The sequence below is a fragment of the Rattus norvegicus genome, chromosome 1, assembly GCF_021556685.1.
Source record: "Rattus norvegicus strain SHRSP/BbbUtx chromosome 1, alternate assembly SHRSP_T2T, whole genome shotgun sequence".
NCBI lineage: Eukaryota > Metazoa > Chordata > Mammalia > Rodentia > Muridae > Rattus > Rattus norvegicus.
The window spans coordinates 226,727,901-226,748,772 of NC_141534.1; the positions used below are offsets into that span (position 1 = coordinate 226,727,901).

The window sequence follows — 20,872 nt, forward strand, 5'->3', positions numbered from 1 at the left end:
CTGCACGCAAATCCTGTGGGAGGGAGAGCTAAATCTTCAGAGAGGCAGACACGCCTGGGAAGCCAGAAGAGACTACTCTGCCCACATTTCTGACTCCAGAGGAAAAGACCTAACACCATCTGGGACCCTGGTGCACGGGGGCTCCCGAAAAAGGTGGCGCAGGTCCTCCTGGTTGCTGCCCTTGCGGAGAGCTCATAAGCAACACCCCACAAGCAAAGTTGAGCCTCAGGACTGCAGGTAAGACCAACTTTTCTGCTCCAAGTGACCTGCCTGGTGAACTCAGGACACAGGCCCACAGGAACAGGTGAAGACCTGTAGATAGGAAAAACTACACGCCCGAAAGCAGAACACTCTGTTCCCACAACTGACTGAAAGAAAACAGGAAAACAGGTCTACAGCACTCCTGACACACAGGCTTATAGGACAGTCTAGCCACTGTCAGAAATAGCAGAACAAAGTAAAACCAGAGATAATCTGATGGCGAGAGGCAAGCGCAGGAACCCAAGCAACAGAAACCAAGACTACATGGCATCATTGGAGCCCAATTCTCCCACCAAATCAAACACTGAATATCCAAACACACCAGAAAAGCAAGGTCTAGATTTTAAATCATATTTGACCATGATGCTGGAGGACTTCAAGAAAGACATGAAGAATTCCCTTAGAGAAACGCGGGAAAACATAAGTAAACAAGTAGAAGCCTATAGAGCAGAATCACAAAAATCGCTGAAAGAATTCCAGGGAAACACAATCAAACAGTTAAGGAATTAAAAATGGAAATATAAGCAATGAAGAAAGAACACAGGGAAACAACCCTGGATATAGATAACCAAAGGAAGAGACAAGGAGCCGTAGATACAATCATCACCAACAGAATACAAGAGATAGAAGAGAGAATCTCAGGAGCAGAAGATTCCATAGAAATCATCGACACAACTGTCAAAGATAATGTAAAGCGGAAAAAGCTACTGGTCCAAAACATACAGGAAATCCAGGACTCAATGAGAAGATCAAACCTAAGGATAATAGGTATAGAAGAGAGTGAAGACTCCCAGCTTAAAGGACCAGTAAATATGTTCAAAAAAATCATAGAAGAAAACTTCCCTAACCTAAAGAGATACCCATAAGCATACAAGAAGCCTACAGAACACCAAAAAGATTGGACCAGAAAAGAAACTCATCCCGACACATAATAGTCAAAACATCAAATGCACAAAATGAAGAAAGAATACTAAAAGCAGTAAGGAAAAAAGGTAAAGTAACATATCAAGGCAGACCTATTAGAATCACACCAGACTTCTCGCCAGAGACTATGAAAGCCAAAAGATCCTGGACAGATGTCATACAGACCCTAAGAGAACACAAATGCCAGCCCAGGTTACTGTATCCAGCAAAACTCTCAATTAACATAGATGGAGAAACCAAGACATTCCATGACAAAACCAAATTTACACAATATCTTTCTACAAATCCAGCGCTACAAAGGATAATAAATGGTAAAGCCCAACATAATGAGGCAAGCTACACCCTAGAAAAAGCAAGAAAGTACTCGTCTTGGCAACAAAACAAAGAGAAGAAAAGCACAAAAACATAACCTCACGTCCAAATATGAATGTAACAGGAAGTAATGATCACTATTCCGTAATATCTCTCAACATCGATGGTCTCAACTCCCCAATAAAAAGACATAGATTAACAAACTGGATACGCAATGAGGACCCTGCATTCTGATGCCTACAGGAAACACACCTCAGACACAAAGACAGACACTACCTCAGAGTGAAAGGCTGGAAAACAACTTTCCAAGCAAATGGTCGTTAGAAGCAAGCTGGAGTAGCTATTCTAATATTGAATAAAATCGATTTTCAACTAAAAGTCATCAAAAGAGATAAGGAAGGACACTTCATATTCATCAAAGGAAAAATCCACCAAGATGAACTCTCAATCCTAAATATCTATGCTCCAAATACAAGGGCACCTACATACTTAGAAGAAACCTTACTAAAGCTCAAAACACACATTGCACCTCACACAACAATAGTAGGAGATTTCAATACCCCACTCTCATCAATGGACAGATCATGGAAACAGAAATTAAACAGAGACATAGACAGACTAAGAGAAGTCATGAAACAAATGAACGTAACAGATATTTATAGAACATTGTATCCTAAAGCAAAAGGATATACATTCTTCTCAGCACCTCATGGTACTTTCTCCAAAACTGACCATATAATTGGTCATAAAACAGTCCTCAAAAGATACAGAAAGATAGAAATAATCCCATGCGTGCTATCAGACCACCACGGCCTAAAGCTGGTCTTCAATAACAATAAGGGAAGAAGGCCCACATATACATGGAAGTTGAACAATGGTCTACTCAATGATAACCTAGTCAAGGAAGAAATAAAGAAAGAAATTAAAGACTTCTCAGAATTTAATGAAAATGAAGTTACAACCTACCCAAACTAATGAGACACAATGAAAGCTGTGCTAAGAGGAAAACTCATAGCGCTGAGTGCCTGCAGAAAGAAACAGGAAAGAGCATATGTCAGCAGCTTGACAGCACACCTAAAAGCTCTAGAACAAAAAGAAGCAAATACACCCAGGAGGAGTAGAAGGCAGGAAATAATCAAACTCAGAGCTGAAATCAACCAAGTAGAAACAAAAAGAACCATAGAAAGAATCAACAGAACCAAAAGTTGGTTCTTTGAGAAAATCAACAAGATAGATAAACCCTTAGCCAGAATAACGGGAGGACACAGAGAGTGTGTACAAATTAACAAAATCAGAAATAAAAAGGTAGACATAACTACAGAACCAGAGGAAATTCAAAAAATCATCACATCCTACTACAAAAGCCTATATTCAACAAAACTTGAAATCTGGAGGAAATGGACAATTACCTACACAGATACCAGGTACCGAAGTTAAATCAGGAACAGATAAACCAGTTAAACAACCCCATAATTCCTAAGGAAATAGAAGCAGTCATTAAAGGTCTCCCAACCAAAAAGAGCCCAGGTCCAGAGGGGTTTAGTGCAGAATTCTATCAGACCTTCATAGAAGACCTCATACCAATACTATCCAAACTATTCCACAAAATTGAAACAGATGGAGCACTACCGAATTCCTTCTACGAAGCCACAATTACTCTTATACCTAAACCACACAAAGACACAACAAAGAAAGAGAACTTCAGACCAATTTCCCTTATGAATATCGACGCAAAAATACTCAATAAAATTCTGGCAAACCGAATCCAAGAGCACATCAAAACAATCATCCACCATGATCAAGTAGGTTTCATCCCAGGCATGGAGGGATGGTTTAATATATGGAAAACCATCAACGTGATCCATTATATAAACAAACTGAAAGAACAAAACCACATCATCATTTCATTAGATGCTGAAAATTATTTGACAAAATTCAACACCCCTTCATGATAAAAGTCCTGGAAAGAATAGGAATTCAATGCCCATACATAAACATAGTAAAAGCCATATACAGCAAACCAGTCGCTAACATTAAACTAAATGGAGAGAAACTTGAAGCAATCCCACTAAAATCAGGGACTAGACAAGGTTGCCCACTCTCTCTCTACTTATTCAATATAGTTCTTGAAGTTCTAGCCAGAGCAATCAGACAACAAAAGGAGGTCAAGGGGATAGAGATTGGAAAAGAAGAAGTCAGAATAACACTATTTGCAGATGATCTGATAGTATATTTAAGTGATCCCAAAAGAGAACTACTAAACCTGATAAACAACTTCAGCAAAGTGGCTGGGTATAAAATTAACTCAAATAAATCAGTAGCCTTCCTCTACACAAAAGAGAAACAAGCCAAGAAAGAAATTAGGGAAACGACACCGTTCATAATAGTCCCAAATAATATAAAATACCTTGGTGTGACTTTAACCAAGCAAATAAAAGATCTGTATAACAACTTCAAGCCTCTGAAGAAAGAAATTGAAGAAGAGCTCAGAAGATGGAAAGATCTCCCATGCTCATGGATTGGCAGGATTAATATAGTAAAAATGGCCATTTTACCAAAAGCAATCTACAGATTCAATGCAATCCCCATCAAAATACCAATCCAATTCTTCAGAGACTTAGACAAAACATTTTGCAAAATCATCTGGAATAACAAAAAACCCAGGATAGTGGTTGGGGATTTAGCTCAGTGGTAGAGCGCTTGCCTAGGAAGCGCAAGGCCCTGGGTTCGGTCCCCAGCTCCGGGGAAAAAAAAAAAAAAAAAAAAAAAAAAAACCCAGGATAGCTAAAACTATCCTCAACAATAAAAGGACTTCAGGGGGAATCACTATCCCTGAACTCAAGCAGTATTACAGAGCAATAGTGATAAAAACTGCATGGTATTGGTACAGAGACAGACAGATAGACCAATGGAATAGATTTGAAGACCCAGAAATGAACCCACACACCTACGGTCATTTGATTTTTGACAAAGGAGCCAAAACCATGCCATGGAAAAAAGATAGCATTTTCAGCAAATGGTGCTGGTTCAACTGGAGGTCAACATGTAGAAGAATGCAGATTGATCCATGCTTATCACCCTGTACAAAGCTTAAGTCCAAGTGGATCAAGGACCTCCACATCAAACCAGATACACTCAAACTAATAGAAGAAAAACTAGGGAAGCATCTGGAACACATGGGCACTGGAAAAAATTTCCTGAACAAAACACCAATGGCTCATGCTCTAAGATCAAGAATCGACAAATGGGATCTCATAAAACTGCAAAGCTTCTTCTATAAGGCAAAGGACACTGTGGTCAGGACAAAACGGCAACCAACAGATTGGGAAAAGATCTTTACCAGTCCTACAACAGATAGAGGGCTTATATCCAAAATATACAAAGAACTCAAGAAGTTAGACTGCGGGGAAACAAATAACACTATTAAAAAATGGAGTTCAGAGCTAAACAAAGAATTCACAGGTGAGGAATGCCGAATGGCTGAGAAACACCTAAAGAAATGTTCAACATCTTTAGTCATAAGGGAAATGCAAATCAAATCAACTCTTGAGATTTCACCTCACACCAGTGAGAATGGTTAAGATCAAAAACTTAGGTGACAGCCAATGCTGGTGAGGATGTGGAGAAAGAGGAACACTCCTCCACTGTTTGTGGGATTGCAGACTGGTACAACCATTCTGGAAATCAGTCTGGAGGTTCCTCAGAAAATTGGACATTGAACAACCTTAGGACCCAGCTATACCTCTCTTGGGCATATACCCAAAAGATGCCCCAACATATAACAAAGACACATGCTCCACTATGTTCATAGCAGCCTTATTTATAATAGCCAGAAGCTGGAAAGAATCCAGATGCCCTTCAACAGAGGAATGGATACAGAAAATGTGGTACATCTACACAATGGAATATTACTCAGCTATCAAAAACAATGCCTTTATGAAATTCATAGACAAATGGTTGGATCTGGAAAATATCATCCTGAGTGAGCTACCCCAATCACAGAAAGACATACATGGTATGTACTCACTGATAAGTGGCTATTAGCCCAAATGCTTGAATTACCCTAGATCCCTAGAACAAACGAAACTCAAGACGGATGATCAAAATGTGAATGCTTCACTCCTTGTTTAAAAGGGGAACAAGAACACCCTTGGCAGGGAATAGGGAGGCAAAGATTAAAACAGAGGCAGAAGGAAAACCCATTCAGAGCCTGCCCCACATGTGGCCCATACATATACAGCCACCCAATTAGACAAGATGGATGAAGCAAAGAAGTACAGGCTGACAGGAACCAGATGTAGATCTCTCCTGAGAGACACAGCCAGAATACAGCAAATACATAGGTGAATGCCAGCAGCAAACCACTGAACTGAGAACAGGAGCCCCGTTGAAGGAATCAAAGTAAGGACTAGAAGAGCTTGAAGGGTCTCGAGACCCCATATGAACAACAATGCCAACCAACTAGAGCTTCCAGGGACTAAGCCACTACCCAAAAACTATACATGGACTGACCCTGGGCTCCAAACTCATAGGTAGCAATGAATATCCTAGTAAGAGCACCAGTGGAAGGGGAAGCCCTGGGTCCTGCTAAGACTGAACCCCCAGTGAACGTGATTTTTGGGGGGAGGGTGGTAATAGGGGGAGGATGGGGAGGGGTTAGGGGGATGTTGTCCCGGACACAGGGAAAGGGAATAACAATCGAAATGTAAATAAGAAATATTCAAGTTAATAAAGAAAAAAAAAGAAAAAATGTACTGAGGAAAGAAAAAAGAATAACATAAATTTAAATATAATGGCCCTGGACTTTCTTTTTTTTAAGATTTTCAAAATATAAATATATTGATTCAAAGTCTAAGGAACAGAAAATTCTACAGCAGGTAATCAAATTATAAAAGTAATTTATATATTTTAATAGTCTTACCTAAGTATCCTGGACATTTTAACCATAATTCTTTCAAAAAGGCATTTCCTTTCAAGTCAAATTTTCTAATCTCAACTTCTGTTCCTAATCCTAAAACACCCATTTCCAGCACAGGTAGTTCACAGTCTCCCACAAGATGATAGAACTGAATCAACACCTGCAGAAGAAAGGCAAAGTCTACAGGTCACACACGTGCTGAAAATATATAAATACAGACAAGCAGTACGTGGTATACCACAATTAAATTTAATATTGATTTTATATTCCCCCACACATAAAGCATACTTACACTGTAGAATCAGTACTAAAAAACCATGTACTGAAAAACTGACTATAATATACCACTTAAACACTAGTTCTTAAGGAAGATAATCTTAGAAAGAAGATAAACTTTAAAAAACATGGAAGAAAACCATTCACCAAGTCTTTACCTTGGGCAGTGTCTATTAGCAATGAGATTATTTGAGTAAACTATACACAGTATAAATGACAATTCATATAGCCCATATTTATGCAACTTACCTCTGCTACTTCAAATCGCATGCTAAGTTGAATAAAATTCATTGAACCATCTTTCTTTTGTAATTTTTTCCGTCGAGTAGATTCAACTCTACATGACACTTGAGGATACTCTTCCAAGGGACTACATGGTGCATCAAAAAATTCCTCCTCTGAGTCTAAATTCATGAAATATTTTGTTTTAGTTAACAAAAGAAATAACATATGCTTAACATTTTTATAATTTTTCTCAAATAAATGTAAGCATCAAAATGCTATGGGTCTATATTAAAAGTTGAACACAAAAGCTAGAAAAAGAATATAAAAATTACTTTTAAATAAATATAACATTGCAAAGAATAAAATGTATGAAAAATATAAAATATTTAATATTTAGCTTAAAAACAATTTCTTAAGGTTCATTTTTATTTCCTATTATGTGCACATGTATCTGTTTGCAGGTGTATGAGTGAAAGGACCCCTGGGGTCCAAAGAGAGGCCATGGATTCCCTTTAGCTGGAGGGTGAGACTGTAGAGAGCTGCCCCAGTGTGGGTGCTACGCACTGAACTATGATCCTACGCAAGCACAGAATGAACTCTTAACCGCAGAGCTATCTCTCTCAACTCAAAAAATCAACTTTATAAAAAAGCAGTAGTCTATTTCTAAGTTAGATAAGAAATGGTTATAGCAGAAAACAATACCAGTGATTGTGTACAATACGAATACTAAAAGTAATAGGCTACCATGATCACTGTTTTTGGACAGTGTAACAGAATTTAGTTTAAAACTCTGCAATATTATCACAGAGGTCAGGGCCTGAAATGTTAATAAAGCACCACTTTAACTACAGTTTGATTTAGTATAATTTTAGTTATCTGTAATGAGCCATATTCTGAAAATAATACATGAAAAATTGAACTAATCAACTACTTAAAAAATCCAAACAGTTTTTAATTGAGAGATGTAAGGAGTTCTCATACTACCTGCGCCAAACATGACTTATCCGTTTGTCAGTAGATTTATTGTGGGCTAAAAAGAAGCTTCCTTCTGATGTTCAAAGTTCACAAGCTTGCTGGAATGACCTAACTAACCATAGACAGCAGTAAAGATAGAAAATGTGAACTGAGGAAAATCAACCACAAGACTGTGTGGTTGTTCACGTGATCCAATGACGTCCATATATTCACAGCCCTTTTTACCAGGGAGGGAAAGAGGAGGACTGTAACAACAACTTTAGGGAAGACTAAATTACTTAGGTGAATGAATGGGTCCAATGCTTGCTCAGACATTAGCTAGGAAAGCTCTTTGAGAACTAAATGTACCAAATTGATTAACAGTTGCCTATGTGCAAATTCAGTAGAGGTGTGGTGACGTTCTTTAAACTCTCCCTATAGGCAATGGTTAATGAGAATTTAGGAAGAAACTATTGTTAGCTGCTGGTAACTGATTTTCTTTAGCAGGTTAGGCGTGATATCTTACTGAAAGCCTTTCCCATCATCTCTACCAGGACTTTAAAGTGAGCAGGCTGCCATAGTCTCCTCAGAATTTATAGTAAAACTTTGGGATCCAAAACTGTAAAGTTATGAAACAACTTAGTCACACTAGTGGAAGGGGATGGCTAATGGGAAGGGAAAGTCATTCTTTACAGAGATGGCCCCTGCCAGGCTGACCATGCCCGAGAGGACAGCCATGCATTCATGTGAGTACATGTGCTGCCCTATTTGGACTCTGGGGTTATTAGTAATGTTGACAGGAGGCAGAGAGGTAGCCTAAGTCAAGGAGAGAGACAGAATGCTAAGCGCCAGGGGGAGATGGAATGAGTAGTAGTGGATGGATATGATGAAAACACCATAAAGATGGAAGAAATGTTCCATCAAAGAAAAAAATCTAAAAAGAAATTAGTAAAACACAAACACACTAAAGTGAAGTACATCCCTAATTAACTAAACCCGTTAGATCACATAACCTCAGACTTAACCTCTCTTTGCTCACCACATACACATTTTCTCTGGAGAACACAACATTTTCCCTGGTAGACTTCTCTAAAATCTTGAAAATGTAGAAATATATTTTTCCCAAGATGCCATGAAAAAAAGATACTTGATAGTGACATATTTTTAAAAATTAAAAATAAGTTTTGTATGCAAATGCAGATGTTAAATTTTATTTTCTTCCCTTAAAAAAAAAGAAAAGAAATAAGAGGCTTACTATCTCAAATTTCTTCAAATAATACATTTTAAATTAGGCATCTACAAACTTTCTTCTCCTTTCAATTCTAAACTCAATAATGACTTCTGTTACAGATTCTTGGATTAAAATCAGAATTTATTTTTGTCCAAGTGATTCTGCTACAAATGTAACTTTAAAGAATACTTCTATTATTTAAAGAAGTTGAGCAAGAATGTCTCAGCAACTTAGGAACACTGCTGCCACCTGGCATTTTCTGTATTCCCAATGGTGCCCGCCGTCTTGCATAAGGATGCTATTGTGATGGTTGGTTTACAACAGTACAGAGAAGCATCAGCTTCTTTTCCCATGGATTCTACAACACACATAGGAAATTACCTTTGCACTGCTACTACATTTTCAAGACTTTAGGTAAGTCCCTCTATGATAAAGCCATTCTTTTTAAAATATTTAATATTTTAAAACATAATATTTTTATTTCTTTAAAAATATTGAGGTTTTCAGACAACATATTTTGATCAGATTTGCTGTCCCACCCCAAATTCTTCCTAGAGCCACCCATCCACCAACTTTGTGTCCTTTTTTACTTCATCAATGCCAATGTGCTGCCTTCCCCTGAAGCTTCTGGTAAGCCTGCGGACTTTACTCTGCGTAGCCTCACCTCCATGTGCCATTCCTTTCCAAGTCACCTTTCTACAATTTGCCTCCCTCAGCCTAGAAGCCCAATTTTTAATCACTCTTTTGAGTGACTCATTTCTGATTGTCTCCCATGTACACGACATAAATTTTAATACCTTTATTGATTTTTCTTTTATTACTCTTTATAGAGAAATGAAGACGTTTCTACCCCTATACAAAATCATTTGAAGAAAACATCCCTCAAAATGTAAACTACTTCGATTAGACACAGTAATAGAAAAGATTCTATTAGGCAGCTTTCACTTTACCATCTTCAGTAGCAGACTGCTCCAATAAAGGGATTAACTTCTGAGAAATGTGTGACACTGGCATAGTAGATGCTTGAATCTGAAATAGAAGTAACTCACTGTCAATTAGAACACAGACCTTTTATTCAAATTTATATGATAATCTTCAAAAAAAAGCTACTCAATTCAAACAACGTTAGAAGACAACAGGTCCAAAGCAAGAAAATTAATAGCAAAATATGAAAGTTCAAGTGCTTTTAAGTGGTTGGGGTTGTAGCTTAGTTGGTACAGAGTACTTGCTGAAAAAATCTAGATGTGACTCTCCTCCAGCACCACATATCCCCTGACCCCACACCACACAAAGGTAGTCATTGGAGATCATGGCATTAATCCTAAAACTTGGAGACGAGACAGAATGAGAACAAATCTACATCATCTTTGGCCCAGTCTAAAAAGAGGAAGAAGTTGTTTTACAGAGGTAACATGCTCAAAGTATAGTATATACTTGTATGAAAATGGCTATATAATAGTTATTTTTAAAGTACTTTTATAAGTTTGATGGTAAGTATAAACATGGAGTATTGCACGTAATATAATACAGTAAATTCCTTAGGGATCTGTAAGGATTCTGAGATCTGTTTTAACTTGGCAATTTATTATGTTCAGAAACTAGCTCCAGGACATCATTGAAAAACAGCTTAAAGCCTGATATTACAGCCTCTAAAGTCAAGGAGTGTAAATTATTTCAATTTTTAATGATACTTTGGCAAATATACTGTTTTGTGGAAATTAACTAATAAAAAAAACATATAATAAAGTTTAAACAAAACTGACTTGAAAGGCTAGGCAGACAGATCTCTAGAGGTTCCAGGACAGCCAACGGTGCATTGTGAGACACTATGTCTGAGAAAAGTAAATCAAAATAACACAACTGAATCTTGAAACAAACACACCAGTACTTGAAACAAAACATTAATATACCTGACCTTGAAGAATCTTACATATTCTTTGTTGATCACATTCCCTAACATCATCAACCATAATATTGCTTTTATTTGGCTGTTTAAACTTAATCTCCTATAAAAAGACTTTCTAAACAATACAATCCTTTTTAAATGTCAGAAAAGTAAATTATTCCTACATAAACTTTTCTGATATTCTAATTTTAAATGCCTCCACTCAATCTTGCTGTAGGAAGGTACGTAACAGTACATTCCATCCTAAAGAAAGCTCCTTAAGTAGGAAAGCAGAAACTCAAAATAGCTTCAGGAAGTTGCTGAAGCTGACCAGAATCACTGTGTTCCTCCCAGCCACAGTAAGCAGTAAAAGCTGAAGAACCCTTCTCTGGTTGAATAAAGCCAGCTGCAAACACTCCTCCCATAGAGGATGAGCTGCACAGACTGAGACCAGAACAGCTGCCTGAAAAAAAGTAGGGAATATCTGAGATGCATAGAAGAGGTTAAGTCCAAATGAGGCACCTAGAAAGAACATTCTCCAACCTGTTAGCTGCCTATAGGCTTTAGTGTGCTCCAGAATTCCAGCTTTATGAGCTGCCACCCCTGAAGGTGTTGACTTTGGTGGTACAGCTGTCTTTGAGTAATCTCTGCTCCTGTAAATAACTCCTCACAATCCTGAAAATAATTACCAATAAAACTCATGGTTCGCCACATGCGTGAACTCTACTTGGTGAATTGGGCTTTAATGATATCCATTCTTTGGTCTCCTGTGGGCTCACTATCTCAGGTGAGTGAGATACATTTATTCAATCTCCCCAGGAAAAGTTTTGTCACAACAGAAGGCTTACTGATTGAGGACATTTTCTCAATCAGTGACCCAGCCAGGGTGGGGTCCTAGGTTCTATAGGAAGGCTGGGTAGGCAAGTCAGGAAGCAACATTCCTCCATGGACTCTACATTAGCTCCTGCCCCTATATACCTTCCCTGACTTCCTTCATTGATGGACTGTGATGTGAAAATATAAACTAATGACCCCTTTCCTCTCCAAGTTGCTTTTGGTAATGGTGATTCATCACAGCGATTATAACCCTAAGACAAGACTGCTTTGCTTTCCCATCTCCTGTCCCTCAGGAGAGTCCTTTGACTTCACAATGTAGCTGACTGGCACAACAGGGCTAGCTTTCAGCTTATCAGCTCTGGACATGCCTTCTTCATAAAGCTTCATAATAACTTCCAAGATTGTACTGAAAGTGAGAAGCATGAGTATCACTTATTTGAATACTTTGAGGACATGATATGGTTACAATTGGTCTAGTTTAATACTACTGAGTCGCAGGGATTAAAAAACTAACCTTATGAGACTAACATGACTGTATAAGACAGTACATACAGAAAGTAGAATCCAATATCTATCATGAACAAACACAATGCCTCAATGACTACAACATATATGCTGAGAACTTTCAATCTGCAATGTAAAATGCTTCAGAATCCACTAGTTTCTGAAGACAAAAACAGCCCACTTGTGGAACATTCTGCATCTGTCTCATGCAATATATCACAGTCAAAATTCAGCCACACTAAGACATTGCATAAAATTACATCCAGGCATGGAAAATACGGATGTAAAGCATACTTGAGTTCTGTGTTTTGACAATGGGGCCTAAATCTAAAATATCTCATTAGATTTATGTAATATTCCAAAATGAAAAATACAATAAACTGAAGTTCAAAGCACTTCTAGTCACAAGTACTTGAGATAAGGCACATTCACACTGATCTAAATATACAGTATCTGAATTTCTTAGTAACTGACAAAGCATAAGCCAGTAAGTATTTTTACGTTTTATGGGGTTCATTCACCATATACATTATAGAAAATGGAAAATATCATATTTTCATAGAACATATATCATATACATGTTTCTCAGTCCCTACTACTCTCCCCTAAACAACTCACCCTCTTTCTAGTCACCTTCCTCTTCTTGAAACCATAAACATTTTGAGCAGGCATATGGCACTAAAGAAGTTTCAGATTTAAACCACAAAATGTATTTTCTCACTATTCTAGAAGCCGGAAGGAAGGTCAAGAGTAAGATATTCTAAAATGACATTTTTGCAGCATTTACTACCTTCAGCTTGCAGACAGCCTCCTTGCTGCATTGTCACTTGGACATGGCTATGTGTACATGTACCTCTGGTGTGTCTTCTAATTCCCAAATCCCCTTATACTAGTTACCAACCAGTCCCAAATTAGGGTCTATCCTAAAGTATTTGAACTTAATCACTGTATTTTAGACCCTACTTTCAAAACACTCATAATCTAAGGTATAGACATAGGGGTTAAGGTTCCATACATAAATTCAGAGGGGACACAATTAGGGCTTAAAGAATATATACAAACCTAACAAAATATATGTAGTAAATGTATGTTTAGTTATAATTAAATAAAACAAGATACAACAATGCTAAGATTTCTATTCTCCATCATATTATTGAGCAGGTAATTTAGTACTATCTTACTAATATTTAGATAGAAATTGACAACCTGTTATAAAAGTAAAATCATAAAAGCTATTTGAAAACAAAACAAAAAAACTCAAAAATCTTACCCAACCTATTTAAAGTACTTACTATGAAACTGTTATATAATTATGACTCAATGTTACTGGAAAAAAGAAAGATATAAATGGAAATGGTAGACACAGTAATCACTGAAAAAAAACCAGAACAAAGACCTGTGTACATATTTAACATAAAAGAAAATATATAGTTTTCAAATATGAAACTGGGGGCTGTAGAGATGGCTCAGTAGTTAAGAGCACTGACTACTCTTCCAGAGGTCCTGAGTTCAAATCCCAGCAACCACAGGGTGGCTCACAACCATCTGTAATGGGATCCGATGCCCTCTTCTGGTGTGTCTGAAGACGGCCATGGTGTACTCGTTATTTTGTATTTTCTTTTATTTTTCCATAGCTGAGGACCAAACCCACAGCTTTGCGCTTGTTAGGCAAGCAATCTACCACTGAGCTAAATCCTCAACCCTGGTGTACTCCTAGAAAGAAAGTAAGAAAGAAAGAAAGAAAGGAAGAAAGGAAGGAAGGAAAGAAGGAAGGATGGAAGGAAGGATGGAAGGAAGGAAGGAAGGAAGGAAGGAAGGAAGGAAGACAGACAGAAAGACAGAAAGTCAAGTGAAAGATCTGTATGACAAAAACTTCAAGTCTCTGAAGAAGGAAATTGAAGAAGATCTCAGAGGATGGAAAGACTTCCCATGCTCACAGATTGGCAGGATTAATATAGTAAAAAATGGACATTTTACCAAAAGTGATCTACAGATTCAATGCAATCCCCATTAAAATTCTAATCCAATTCTTCATAGAGTTAGAACAATTTGAAAATTCATCTGGAATAACAAAAAATCCAGGATAGCTAAAACTATCCTCAATGATAAAAGAACTTCTGAAGGAATCACCATCCCTGACCTCAAACTGTATTATAGAGCAATAGTGATAAAAACTGTATGGTATTAGTACAGAGACAGGCAGGTAGATCAATGGAATAGAATTGAAGACTCAGAAATGAATCCATCTACCTATGGTCACTTGATATTTGACAAAGGAGCTAAAACCATCCAGTAGAAAAAAGACAGCATTTTCAACAAATGGTGCTGGTTCAACTGGAGGTCAGCATGTTGAAGAATGCAGAATTGATCCATTCTTATCACCCTGTACAAAGCTCAAGGACCTCCACATCAAACCAGATACACTGAAACTAATAGAAGAAAAAGTGGGGAAGAGCCTCGAACACATGGGCACTTGGGAAAATTTCCTGTACAGAACATCAATGGCTTATGCTCTAAGATCAAGAATTGACAAATGGAACCTCATAAAACTGCAAAGCTTCTGTAAGGCAAAGGACACTGTCATTAGGACAAAACAGCAGCCAACAGATTGGGTAAAGATACTTACCAATCCTACAACAGATAGAGGGCTAATATCCAAAATATACAAAGAACTCAAGAAGTTAAGATGCCAGAGAGTGGAGTAATGGGGTACAGAGCTAAACAAAGAATGCTCAGCTGAGTAATTTGAATGGCTGAGAAGCACTTAAAGAAATGGTCAATAGGCTTAGTCATCTGGGAAATGCAAATCAAAACAACCCTGAGATATCCCCTTACACCAGTCAGAATGGCTAAGGTAAAATTTCAGGTAACAGCAGATACTGGGTAGGATGTGGAAAAAGAGCAACACTCCTCCACTGTTGGTGGGATTGCAAGCTGGTACAACCACTCTTGGAATCAGTCTGGAGATTCTGGAGGGAATAACATTTGAAATGTAAATAAAATAAATACAAAAGTCTTTTTAAAAAAAAAATGAAACTGACATATGCCCCAGTGTAGGGGAATGCCAGAGTAGGGAGGAAGGAGGGGGGGGTGGATGGGTGAGCACTCTAGAATCAGCAAGGGGAGGGAGGACTGGATAGGGAGTTGCTGGAAGGGAAACCAGGGAAAGGGGATAACATTTGAAATGCAAATAAAGAAAATATCCAAAAAAAAAAAAAAAACAAATGTAAAAATAGATTGAGTATGTAAAGATCAAAGTAAGAATATTGGCATAAAATTCAGATCCACTTAAATTAAAAGCAACTCTGAGACTACTAAATTTTTAGAAGACACAGGAAAGGCACTCTCAACTTTACTGTAAGACGAAGCTCTCAGAAATAACAATTTAAAAGTTTCATCTAACAAGAAAATAATAAAACCTAGTTGCTCAAAACTCAGAACACATGCTCTTCAACAAAGTTAATAAAACAGAAAGTTCAATAGCACAGTAGAAATGATACTGTAAAACACTTAAGTGATCAGGGCTAACAGGACGGAATGTCAGTAGTTCACTGCCAAATGGAGAGGCAAACAGGGTTTCCCAGACCAGTGTTGCTGCTATTTCCAAATTGTAAATTGTTTGAGTAGAAGAAAATTTAATGATTTTTGAATAATCCAAGGGGGTGGAAATTAAAGAAAAGTAAGTTTAGATATTTTCTTAAAGTATTTTGAAAAGAGAAAAACACATACTATACAGTCATGAAGTCAAAGGTGTGAGAAAATAACTTGACTATGTACAAATTAAACCTTCATGCATAATAAAACTAAATGAAATTATGCACTAAAAATCAAATTTTAAAATTACATAAGACTAATACATTTCCATAATTTAAAAAAACATAATGCACATAATAATAACCGTTTAAAATAAGTAAAATTCAAGCAGTTATTAGTTTAAGGCAAACATGTTCTTTAAAAGGCATACAAATGCAGAAGGCAACATGTTCCTAGAGTAAAATACTAAGAATGGCTAACACTCAAGACTAGTTAGAGTAGAAGATACTCCTTCACTGTTAATAAATTAATCATCAAGGGAAAAGTTGGAAAATTCACACCAAAATTTAAAATTATACATTTTTCCTCCGCTTCACTGTTAGCAATTTATGTAATAAATCTATAATCTAATGTACATGTAATAATCTAAGACATTAAAAGACACAATTCCGCTGAAAATTTAAATAACTATAAATAATTTCACCTGTGGTTATTTCAACTACTACTTTGAAATCTATTTTTCAATGTAATCTTTCATTAATTCTGAAAGAGACAATACCTGGAATGACCTGGCAGGGGCAGATACATCAGTTACAGGTTCAGGTTTTGGAATGCTTTCCAACAATTCCATAATGCCTTGCAGTTTTTTATCCGAGATTCGCAATGAAACAAGAGGTAACTTCCCAAAAATCTTGAATCTATTGTTTAGAGACAGGAATTACTATAGAGTAACTCTCATTCTGGTTTAAGTACACTAATTAATAAAGAGTGGGACTGAGGAGATGAGTCAGCGCTGGGCAAGCAGGAATTCCTGAATTAAATGCTTAGCACCTACCCCATTCCTGAAACAAGGCAGAAAAACAAAGAGGAGCACAGTGAAGCTCTTAAATTCAACAAATATTTAAAAACACAATTTTAAAACTACAACTCACTACAATTTACCTCTTACCTTAAAAACCCTAAATGAATCAGCTTTAATACTCTTCAGAGGGTTATTTTTTAATATTATTTTATTTATTGTCTCTCTAGTATTTCCAAATACAGACATTAATTACCAGTTATTCATGTGACTGTCCTTACAGCTTATGTAGGCTATCAATGCGTACTTGTATCTGCGAGGAGCACAACCCATTTCTCACTCTACGCCTAAGTTCCCATATGTACATGGTTCCTTCAAGGACCCTTAAGCAAGTTCAAACAGCAAGAGAATTTACATCTGAGACATAATTCAAAACTAAATCTAAGTTGTTTTATTTTTAACTCTCTTGCCATCTCCTTTGCTTATGGATAAAATAATCAAGTAAAGAGGAGCTGGGGCCCCAGAGAGAGCTCAGCGGGTAAAGGCACTTAACCTTAAGGGGCACTTGCCCCGTGACCGGAGTTTGATTCCCAGAACCCAGACGTGGAAGGTGAGAAAAGACTCCATCAGGCTGTCCTTTGACTTTCACATGCCCACTGTGGTACCTGCACAGGCAAGCACTCGCACCACTCCAGACACGAGAAATAAATATTTTTTAAATGAAGAGAGGTTGCGAAAATGGTTCCATTGGAAGAGTGCCTGCCAGCCAACCTGAGTCTATGATGTGAGATATCCCAGCACCAACTAAAAGAAGGACATAGCGGTACCATGTGCAGTCTTGACACGTGAATGGGAGGGAAGGAGATAGCCGCATCTCTGTGCTCCCAGACTGTCTAGACAGTCAATGTGCTTTACAGTCAGCACCGAAAAACAAGGTCAAGAGTGACAGGAGATTGATGCCAACCTCTGGCATCCACACATATGTGCATGCACACATGAACAAATATGCATGTACACACGTGTAAAAAATTTTTATAAGTATGGCCTTCATACAGACTGTTTTAACTCATTGCTTTTACTCCCACCTTTTCCCTAAAATTGATTTTTTTTAATTATACATTTTGGTTGTCAAACATTGGTCTCTAAAAATGTACTGGAATTCATTCAAAAAACCATACCTTTATTTCTAATAACCTAAATGTATGTAATTAATCCTATACACTATGGTTTAAAATTGAATGAAATACTGAAAGCACTAAGAAGAAAGAGACTCTTAGCAATAGTAGTAAACTTTAACACCCTACTTTTAAGAATTGATAGAACCAGGCATGGATCAATAAAAATTTTGTATCCAAGAGGACTGCAAAGTATTAATCTTCATACATTTCACAGATGAACAGTGAATACATTGTAAAGTGATAATAAAAATAAGGAAGGATAAACATTATATGATTTCACTGCTACCCAGTCCCTAAAACCAAAAAATTATAAAGATAAAATGTAAAGAGGGTTTGGAAGCTAGGGGCAAAAGGCAGAGGAGAATGCAATGTTACTAGGTAAGGACTATGGACATTACCTGGAAAACCCTAAATAAAATCCTTGAGATGGATGATGGTGATGGCTCCATAACAATGTGAACTTACTATCACTGAGCTATACATTGAAAATAGTGTCAATGGCAGATGGTGTAATATGCATACCATGTAGGAAAGTCAATTAAATAAAGCATTTCTTTCTTTACAGCTTTACTGAGAAAATCTACAAGTATATGAAATGGATAACAGAACACATACTTGGGCATCTTGATATCCATGAACACCATGGCTTTAGAGAGTTCTATATTGACGTGCATAGGTATCAAAATATGCTGCGTGGATACATTGAGCTTTCGTGCTTCTTTCCAATTGTCACCTAACAGACAAACAGTCATGGTTATTATCAGCACATTTCGTAACACACATAACCTACGACTGTCCAAATGACATACAAGTCAGTAAGTCTTTACATCCCTCTTGTTCTTCCCATTTGCTTCACACTGTAAGAAGCAGCATGGTTTTAGTTACACCTACTGTATATCGGTGTTAACAATCACTATGCTAGCCAGATATTACCACCAAAATAATGCCCCTGTGAGGTAATAAAATGGTCAGGATAAAGTGTGTTTGATAAATACTAACAAATGTTCCCACTGATTTAAGATTGTTAATTAGCACTTCTCTAAGCAATGTTTACACTTTCTCACAGGGATTTATAGCCATTACGTTTTAAAAAACAGACTCGCAATTTTCCTATAGTCAAAATGCTAAGACTAAACCTGAAATTCACACTGAGAACTACAAAACATATGACTTGAAACATTCACTGTACTGTTAACAGTCACATGCCCGTGAGCTAATACTTAATTCACAGCTTTAGATGTAAATGTAGCTGGGCTGCCGGGATGACTTGTTTTGTAAAGTACTTGCCCATCAAGGATGAGCACTTGAGTTCAGTCCCCTGTACCCACTTAAAAAAAGATAGGATGGTGGTGCACTCTTGAAATCCCAGCATGAAGAAGGTGGCAATGGACAGATTTTTGGAACTCACTAACCAGTAGTGTAGGCTAAAAAGGGCAAGATCCAGTTCCCAAATAAGAGATAAAATTTTAACTAAATGGACTAGGGGACCAGGAAAACGTTACTAATCATTTTTTAGCTAGTAGTCAATCTTTGTTTTCTTATTTAAATAAAATCACTGTAATGGGCTTATAAATAAAACATCACTCAGCTAGATTTACACAGCCAACCAAATATACATATAATACATCTATATTAGCAAATAACTATTCTGAAATATTGGATCTGTGTTTAGGGTTTCACACTTTCACGATCAATTATATGTTCATTCATTAGGCAATGTTAAATGGCAATTTTAACTCAAATACAAGTAAGTTCCAATGACTTACAGAGACTTACATCTTCAGAGTATCTCAAAAAAACCCAACTAATCACTGGTATAAAACAACCATGAGCATCTCTTGCACTTACCCACTCTGCTGTAAAGCAACTGTATGCTTGAAAGCTGAATATCAAAAGAGTCATATGCCCTATGCATTATATCTTCAAGGCTGGCCCCACTAGGTTTCACATCTGGTAATCCTGATCGACGTTTACTTGTCACCTTAAAGTCAATTTTCATAGTTAGACTATGTAAAGTACTTTGAAATTAAATTACTGTTTAGATATATAAAAAGTTAATAGGACAGGATAAATTCACAGAGAGATACACCTATTAAAAAAATCATTGTCCATGAGACGTGCAATAAAAATAGGTATAACACACATTCACATTGTATATGTATCTTTATCTACATATATATTTGTACCTATGCATATACATAATATACATTTTTACTCTATTACCTACGCTCATGAGAAGTATACTGTCAAAAATTATCTCACCAGGCATAGTTGTATATGCCTTTAAACCTTCACTAAGGAGGGTAGAGGCAGGCAGTGAGTTCAAGGCCACCCTGGTCTATACTGTAAGTCCCAGAATACCAGGACTACACAGTGAAACCCTGTCATAAAAACAAACACATAAAAATAAAAAGATCAGGGATAGACAGGCAACTAAGTGGTTAATACACTAACTGCTCTTCTACAGGACATGGGTTTGATTCCTAGTACCCATGTGGCAGCTCACAACCCCTCCCAAAGCCCTCTTCTGGCCAGCACAAGAATCAGGCACTTACATAGTGCACAGACAGACATACAATGTAGGGAAAATATCCATAAACTTAAAAGTAAATTAAAAACAAATTTTTAAAAAATTAAAAAAAGACTATTCTGAAAGGTAATGAATTTTAGGTAAGAGGTAAAGCAAATTAGCTGCACTATGTTCATAGAGGCCTTATTTGTGATAGCCAGACTCTGGAAATAACCCAGATATCCCACGACAGAAGAATGGACACAGAAAATTTAATTCATTTACAGAGTGGAATACTATTCAGCT

The 20,872-nt window shown here is 37.0% G+C and overlaps 1 protein-coding gene across 4 annotated transcripts in view; it reads right to left on the reverse strand.

The window, feature by feature from the left end:
- Vps13a (vacuolar protein sorting 13 homolog A) overlaps positions 1 to 20,872 on the reverse strand; it is a 226,617-nt gene that overhangs the window by 125,558 nt on the left and 80,187 nt on the right. For 3 of the 4 annotated variants that reach the window (NM_001100975.2, XM_087563769.1, XM_087563773.1), the window contains exons 21-26: positions 19,906 to 20,038; positions 18,673 to 18,790; positions 16,640 to 16,778; positions 10,052 to 10,130; positions 6,941 to 7,095; positions 6,419 to 6,575 (exon numbers count right to left, since the gene is read on the reverse strand). In NM_001100975.2, coding sequence (NP_001094445.2) covers positions 6,419 to 6,575; positions 6,941 to 7,095; positions 10,052 to 10,130; positions 16,640 to 16,778; positions 18,673 to 18,790; positions 19,906 to 20,038 — 781 coding nt within the window. Of the gene's footprint in view, positions 1 to 6,418; positions 6,576 to 6,940; positions 7,096 to 10,051; positions 10,131 to 16,639; positions 16,779 to 18,672; positions 18,791 to 19,905; positions 20,039 to 20,872 lie in introns of those variants that run through there. The other variant, XM_087563778.1, reaches the window with a different exon arrangement.